Raw genomic sequence first — 7,936 nt, 5'->3', positions numbered from 1 at the left:
AAGTAGCGCGCTTCGACTTCCGGGCGGGACGTGAGAGGATGGAGACGATCCTGGAGCAGCAGCGACGTTATCATGAGGAGCGGGAGCGGCTGATGGACGTCATGGTGAAGGAGATGCTCACCAAGAAGTCCACGGTGCGCCCGGGGAAGGGCGGGGGATCCGGTGGGGTCGTGTGGGGGATGGGCCGGGCCCAGGCCCTCGCTGACGCCGTTCCATTCCCTGCAGCTCCGCGATCAGATCAACTCCGACCACCGGACGCGGGCCATGCAGGACGTGAGTCGGGCGGGGTGGGCCGCTGCGGCCCCGGGATCCGTACGGAACGGCCCGAGAGGCTGCCGAGCTGCTGGGCCGGGCCCGGCTGAGGTTCGCGGTGGCAGCGCGGGGTTTGTGTTGTGTTTTAGAGGTACATGGAAGTGAGCGGCAACCTGAGGGACCTGTATGACGACAAGGACGGGTGAGTGTGCGGCCTGCTGGCTCGCGGATAGAGGACCTGGGGCTCCTCTGGGTCTGCTGTAAACACTGAGCAATTCTATGACTTTATGACTGCACGACGCTGCAGTCGAGGCTGGGGGTCAGCCCCAAACCTGCTGGAGGAGGACCCAGGCTTTACATTAAAAAGTGTTTGTGCGCAACGCAAACATTTCATTGTTTTCTTGGATTGAATCATTGAGGGAGACTTGAGTGTTTGTAACTGAGACTGCAGCATTTTCAGTAGAGATGTGACCCAGATCTGCAGAGCATGGGCCTGACTGCCTGTGGAACATCACTGGGGCTTTGTGGGGCTGTGCTGTCAGTCTCACTGGTGTTTTGTGGGAGCAGAATTCAGCGTTACACTTCCAAAAAGATTATGTCAGCATAAGCATGTTTTGTTTGTTTGTTTGCAATCTGTCTTCTTCTCATGCACCTGCAGCTTACGGAAGGAAGAGCTCAGCGCCATTTCAGGGCCAAATGAATTTGCAGAATTCTACAACAGGCTGAAACAAATTAAAGAGTTTCACCGGAAGCATCCCAATGAGGTGAGTAATTCCCTGCTTCGTGAGAATGACTGACTTGTGGTGTGTTGGGCTTCACCTCTGCTGTGTTAAAATGTCACTCAGGAAAACAAAGCGTTCAAGAGTAGGCGGTGCTTTAAGGCTTTATATAAGGCTCTGTCTGAGTAGGAGAAAATGCAGGATGCTCACCATGTCCTCCACACACTCTATTAGTTTAAGAACATTCTGCTTCTGAGCTGGTATTCGTTCTTGCTTGCATAACTGGCAGAGTCACTGGGTTGTACTTTTTTTCCTTAGTGCAGATGTGATCATGAAGAAGTGCTTTGAACACCTGTTCAGTTACCAGTTTTACTGTTTGCAGTATGATTTACTCCAGCATTAGCTGAACTGATCACTTTTTTCTGTAACTTCTGTCTGTTCTTGAAGATTTGTGTTCCCATGTCAGTGGAGTTTGAGGAACTGTTGAAGGCCAGAGACAACCCAAGTGAAGAAGCTCAAAGTAAGTCTTTAGGGTTGTATTTGTTTCTTTTCTGGGGCCAGTTGAAGTGAGAATACATTGCTTGCTGCGATTTAGTGACCTGTCTGATCTGGTTTGCATAGAGTCCCACCTCCCTTTTCCTGCATTAACCGTGACAAATGTTCTTATTTCATTTACATTCTTCTGAGCTGCAGAAATATTCACAGTTGTGATGATTCTTTTGAGGAATGTTCTGATGCAACACAAGGAAGCTGGCAGACATCCAGTCAACGAGGATCCATGTGCATTATAAACATGCTTAAGAAAGACAAATTGGCCTGCAGTTCATTATTTTCAGATTCTGAAGCGTGCATTTAATAAGCAGAGAATGTGAGGTTGGTGACAAAGCTCTCCATGCTCTTTCCTGCAGACCTGGTGGAGTTCACAGATGAAGAAGGGTACGGGCGCTACTTGGATCTGCACGACTGCTATCTGAAATACATTAATCTGAAATCATCAGAGGTGAGAGGTTGGGTTGCTGTGGGTGCTCAGCTGTGTTGCACTTCAGTGCTGAAGGCTCTTGGTTTTGTGGGTTGGTTGTTGGTTTGTTTCCAATGGCATTTATGTGCAAACAGCTGTTTCACAGTGCTTGTTTTGCTTTGAAAAGCAGGTGGTAAACCCCAGCCCTGTGCAGACCGTGCAGAATAAATGAGCTTTGTGCTTTTCTTCTGGTCTGGTAACTGGAAATGAGATGTTGATTTGGCTGCATGCGTATAAAGTCTGACTCAAACTGTTTTTTGTTTTCTTCTTAGAAACTGGATTACATCACTTACCTGTCTACCTTTGACCAACTCTTTGACATCCCCAAAGAGAGAAAAAATGCTGAATATAAGAGGTGAGCCTTTTGTCCTGCCTGCTTCATTTATGACAGTCGATGAGAAGGAATTTGCTTCTCAAGTGTCCAGGAACAGAGTTAGCAATCAAGCAGAGCTGATATAAATTGAGCTGTAGTAACTCAGTCATACTGAGTCCTGAGAGGACATGAAGCACAACAAAATGTGGAGAGCCATTGGGCTTCTTATTCTGTGCAAGTACTCGAGTTTATTGCATTAAAAGCTACTCTTGATAACTTTGATACTGTTCTACCAGTACTCTGATATGGAATTATTGTCTGTGCTGATAATTACTCTGCCAGGTATCTTGAAATGCTTCTTGAGTACCTACAGGAGTACACAGATCGAGTGAAACCGTTACTGGACCAGAATGAACTGTTTGGGAAAATTCAGACTGAGTTTGAGAAAAAGTGGGAGAACGGAACATTCCCTGGCTGGCCGGTGAGCAGCTGTGAATTCAGAGCTTTGTTTCATTTGGGATGGATTTCTTATGAATTGCTGGTGTTAAATCACTGCTGAGGTGAAGTCTGATAGCAAGATGTCACAAAGGTGGAGTTGGAAGGCATTTGCAAGCAGCCTTTTTAAACGTTTGCTTGCTTTTAATCTTTTCTGTCAGTTCATTGCGTGGTTCAGCGATGGGGTGTTTGTGTGTGAACTGAACTGCTGTGCTGTGTGTTGGGTACCTGGATTGCATGAAGAGGTGCAGAGTGTCACACGGATGTCCCACATGTCTTCTCTTGGCAGAAAGAGACCAGCAGTGCCCTCACTCACGCTGGAGCCCACCTGGATCTCTCAGCCTTTTCCTCTTGGGAAGTAGGTATTCAGTGCTGTGCTTTTAAATTGGGGGCAGATGGGAGCTGAACCGTTTGGTTTCTTGCCATCATTTCGCTTCTTCAGCTTTTGTTTTTGGCTCTGTGCTCTCTGGATGAAACTTTGGTTGTGCTGATGATTTAATTTCTCCCGCTAGGGGGCTGCAGCTTGAAAGCTCTGTTGAGATTTGGCACATGCCTCATTTTGTCAGTAAGGAGTGGCACCCACTTGACACTCATTTCTTTAGTGCTGCTCATATTCCTTCTTCCTCTTTTTTTTTTTTTATAAGACACATCCATATTATTTATATTTTTAATAGCTCTTATCTTACTGTGATTTGCTGCATTGAATAGGAATTGGCCTCCCTAGGACTGGACAGACTGAAATCAGCATTATTGGCACTGGGGCTGAAATGTGGCGGGTAAGATGCACTCTTTTCCTAAATCCTTTTCAGTTTTTGAGGTCTTGCCACCTTGCATTCCTTTATGGGATATTTATTTGGCTTCTCTACTGTACAAGAATTACTTTAATGATGTTCAACATGTTGAAAGCCAATCAGGGAATTCTGTGATGTGCAGTTTTGAAAAGCATGCTGTACTGGAGTCTGTCGTGTAGGAGAATTTGGTCTAAAAAACAAAGATCATAGAAAAGCTCTTCTCCTCTTAAAAGCTGGATTTATGATGGTGCTGCACGAATTCAGATAATATTCTGGAAATAGAAAGAAACTGATCTGAGTTCATCTCCTCCCTGTTTCTCCCCAGGACTCTGGAAGAGCGTGCGCAGAGACTTTTCAGTACTAAAGGCAAGTCCCTGGAAGCACTGGATCCTTCCTTGTTTGCTAAGAATCCAAAGACAAAGGGAATCAAAAGGTGAGTTCTTAAAGGCTGTTCTCAGGTCGGTGCTGATCCCATCACTGGGGGATAAACATCACCACTGTAGAGTTGTGTTAGATTCCCAGAGTGTTGGAATCCTTTTATGTTGGTCCTGAACCAAATGTGAGATATCAGAGCTGAGTAGTTTGCATGCAGTTTAGTTTATGTCAGCTTTTTCCTTCTTTTGCTGCACTGGAGTCAAACTGTCCTTAGGAGTTCACCTGTTTGGTGTTTGCAGCTCTAGAATGGGCTTAGTGAAATTTCCCTTCTCTTCTTTCAGAGACACTGAAAGAAATAAAGATCTTGCATTCCTGGAAGCTCAGATATATGAATATGTAGAAGTTCTTGGGGTAAGAATTTTATTTTGTCTTTGAGCTTTTGGTTACTCCAAAAAGTAACCTCCTCCCCTCCCTTCTCCCCTCCCCCCCCTCCCCTCTCCCTTCCTCTCCCCCTCCTCCCTCTCTCCCCTCCCTCCTCCCTCCCCTCTCCCCTCCATTTCCCCTCCATCCTCCCCTCCCTGTCCACTCCCCCTCCTCCCCTCCCTTCTCCCCTCCCCACCCAGACCTGTCCAGCAGTGACCAGAAGATCATTCTGTTTTTACCCAGCATCTTCATAGACTGTGTCCACAAGAACTGCTTTTCTTTCCAGAAGTCTACATGTTTCCTGTGGAGAAACTGCCTGCCTTTCTTTCTTTCTTACTCCTCCTTAATGCTTGCCTTAAATCCTTGCTTCAGTTTGGGTCCGGTGGCAGCTGCCATTGGCTTACCATCTTATTTTATTGCTGTTGTGTGAACACAGTTCCTTCTGTCCTTCTCACACTCCAGGAACAGAGACACCTCACTCATGAGAACGTGCAGCGTAAGCAGGCGCGGACAGGGGAGGAGAGGGAGGAGGAGGAAGAAGAGCAGATCAGCGAGAGCGAGAGCGAGGATGAAGAAAATGAAATCATTTATAATCCTAAAAATCTGCCCCTTGGTTGGGATGGCAAGGTAGCTGAGGCTGTTGGGTCTGGATTTAGCTCTGAACCAGTGGGGGATCCCACTCCACTCTTCTGTTTGAAGCTCCCTTGTCACTTGGCCTAATCTTTGTTTGTCTTCCCTTCTCAGCCAATCCCGTACTGGTTGTATAAATTGCATGGTTTAAACATCAACTACAACTGTGAGATCTGTGGTAACTACACCTACAGAGGGCCCAAAGCTTTTCAACGCCATTTTGCAGTAAGTGAGGTTTGGTCACAAGAGCCATCAGTGCCACATTCAGACAATCTTTGTAGTAAGTGATCAGAAGATGACATGAGCATCTGAGTGGCATTTCTTCCACTTACAAAATGTGTGCCTGCACTGCTGCTGCAAGGCCATGCTATTGAAACTGGAAATTCCCCAGAGCATGCAAAGATCTGTTCTGCCAATTTATACCCAGTCTCTTGTTTGAACACCGATATCCAGGCCTGATTGATGCACAGCACTCAGTGTCTTGTTACCATCAGAAAAAAAACAATGTTTGGGAGATCTGTGTTTTGTTAGCGTTTGTTTTACACTGCTTAGCTCATCATAGGCCTCCCAGCAGGCACTGTGGTGAGGTGCCATTCCCTCTCAGTGACTTTTGCCTCTCGTTCCCAGGAGTGGCGTCACGCTCACGGGATGAGATGCCTGGGCATTCCCAACACTGCACATTTTGCCAATGTCACACAGATTGAGGACGCTGTCTCACGTAAGTCTAGATGGCATTTCTTTGCACAGGGACTGTGCTATGAGAACGCTGGTATTTGCTAGCTGGGGCCAGGAATGTATTATCCCACAACTGGTGACTAAGGGAGAAGTGTAAGAAGCACAATGCTGCTGGGATGACCCTTCATTGGAACATCTCTCACAGTTCTTAGAGGGAGAATGTCTTTGTTTCTTGCTGGATGCCTGCAGAAATAGATGTTTGCTAGGAATGCCAGCCAAGTGTCTGTTTGTTGCCAGCTTTTTTGTCTGCAGTGCTTTATGTATGGAATCTCAGCCAAGTGTAGCAGGCCACCATTTATTCAGAGTGTGACTGTGTGATCCCATGCAAGTGTTACTTAACTGATGCTCCTCACAGTCTCCATGGGGAAGCCAGCAAAACATTCAGAAATGGTGGAGCCTCCAGGGAGGTTTTGAAAGCCTGCAGTACTCAGTGCAGTACTCAGTGAAAGGCCCAGAAGTGACACTGGTTGGGATTTATTTTATTTTATTGAATTTTTTTAAAAGCTGATGCATTTCAGTAGTTTCAGACGCAGCGTTTGAAGTGAAATGGTGTTCATGTTGTGAATGCCTTTGTATTTACAGTGTGGGCAAAGCTGAAACTACAGAAGGCTTCAGAGAGGTGGCAGCCTGATACAGAGGTAAGATGGCAGAGGCACTGGGATGTTTCTCGTCCAGTGTACTTGGGGGTCTTCATCTACCTTGCACGAAGTGGCTCTGGCTGGAGAGTTTCTAACACAAGCTGCATCACAGGCTGAGGTCTCCAGGACATTTCAGAGCCTTCTGTCATTATTCTGAGTCTAGATAAGATGGTGCTGAGCTTGCTGGTAGATGCACTGCATGTCTTCATGCAGGGAGGCTCCTGGCAGAGTGGCTGTGCTCAGATGGAACTGGAGCTAAACTGTGAATGCTGTAGCACAACCTGAGTCAGGCTGCATGCAGGTGTCCCCAAACTGTTCATTCTATTCCAGGAGGAATATGAGGACTCCAGTGGGAATGTGGTGAACAAAAAGACCTACGAAGACTTGAAACGTCAGGGGCTGCTGTAACTTTTCCCAGGTGAAGGATTTCACATCAGAAAAAAGAAAAAGAAGTGTCACCAGCTCCAGTTCTTCAGCTTATTGATTTTTTTCTACTTGCATGAACATAGGATACTTCATAGAATCGCTTTCTAGTAAGCCCTCTGTGAGAAGCAGCCTTGTGATGTTATTTTGTATTAAAAACCTTAAAAATAAATGGATTTTAACTTAGGAAGTGCTGAAAATGCGTCTCCTTTTGTATGCTGGAAGGAGGAGATTTGATACTGGTGTCTTTCAGAAACTTTCTACACAGTTTGAATTGTTAGAAACAATTACTTCTCTCTTATTCCAGTGCTGATGGAAGTTTTTATGATGAGGACTGCCTTCTTTAAAGCACACACGAGCATTGCATGCTGGCAATCTTGTACTATATAATAGTTTAATGTCTGTCTGTGCTCCTTTGCAGAGCAGATATTTGGCTTGCATTGCTGCTTTGGTTTCAAGTCTGGCTTCCTGTGAGGCTTTGGCTACTGGGATTTTTTTCAGGGAACCAATAAATGAACTTTGTTTAGGATGGGCTGCCGTGTGGGTAGTTTGTGTTCGTTTGTCCAGTGCTGGCACTGACTTTGGCAGATGCTAGCACGGATCCTTCCTTTGCTTCTCTTGAAGTGTGGTACTGCCACACGAATTAAAGTCCATGAGGAGAAAAGAGGCGTGGGGCAGAGGCCTTGTGCTTTGTGGCAGCCCTCACACTGCCTACAGTGGGCTTTCATTTCAGTATAGATGTTCTGGTGTGACACCTCTAGCCTTAAAAATCCCTTTCTCTGTTTTTTTGCTGCACACAGATGTTTGCATCTCCAAATCCAGCAGAGCTGCAGGTAACAAACCCTTCTCCCTGGGTGACGGTTTGTGCAGCTGCTGGTTGGCAGGCTGGGGCTGCTCCCTGGCACCAGGGTGTGAGCTGTGCCTCTGAGGTGCTCAGAGGCTCCCCATCTCTGGCAGCAGCTGCAGGCTTCCTCTGGCACGCAGGGGCTTTCAGGGCACGGACACAGGGTGAGTCTGTGAGCAGATTCCTTTCCCTGCTTGGGGGCAGAAGCTTGTTTCGGGGGGAGCCTTTTCTGGTTTGATCTCAGCCCGTTGTGGAGGTGAGCCCAGCTGTGCTCTACCCT

At 46.7% G+C, this 7,936-nt stretch overlaps 1 protein-coding gene across 1 annotated transcript; it reads left to right on the top strand.

The window, feature by feature from the left end:
- SF3A3 (splicing factor 3a subunit 3) lies at positions 1–6,998 on the top strand. The gene is made up of 17 exons (XM_042834061.1): positions 1–134; positions 226–273; positions 402–454; positions 911–1,016; positions 1,419–1,491; positions 1,880–1,971; positions 2,262–2,344; positions 2,645–2,783; positions 3,087–3,155; positions 3,506–3,573; positions 3,914–4,021; positions 4,305–4,374; positions 4,849–5,013; positions 5,131–5,241; positions 5,644–5,734; positions 6,334–6,389; positions 6,720–6,998. Exons 1-17 carry the CDS (start codon positions 39–41, stop codon positions 6,795–6,797), a joined length of 1,506 nt encoding a protein of 501 aa, XP_042689995.1. The 5' UTR covers positions 1–38; the 3' UTR covers positions 6,798–6,998.
- Positions 6,999–7,936: the final 938 nt, after the last annotated feature.

This window comes from Centrocercus urophasianus, unplaced genomic scaffold, assembly GCF_019232065.1.
Source record: "Centrocercus urophasianus isolate 14NV4802_14NV808 unplaced genomic scaffold, USGS_Curo_1.0 seq_43, whole genome shotgun sequence".
Classification (NCBI taxonomy): Eukaryota; Metazoa; Chordata; class Aves; order Galliformes; family Phasianidae; genus Centrocercus; species Centrocercus urophasianus.
This window is presented reverse-complemented; position numbering and strand designations above follow the sequence as displayed.

Excerpts from the sequence above, each read along its gene's own strand:
- SF3A3 (XM_042834061.1), top strand. The coding sequence starts at position 39 with ATGGAGACGATCCTGGAGCAGCAGCGACGTTATCATGAGGAGCGGGAG. Across the intron at positions 1,972-2,261 it reads TTAATCTGAAATCATCAGAG|AAACTGGATTACATCACTTA; the intron begins GTGAGAGGTTGG and ends TTTTCTTCTTAG. Across the intron at positions 2,345-2,644 it reads AAAAATGCTGAATATAAGAG|GTATCTTGAAATGCTTCTTG; the intron begins GTGAGCCTTTTG and ends TTACTCTGCCAG.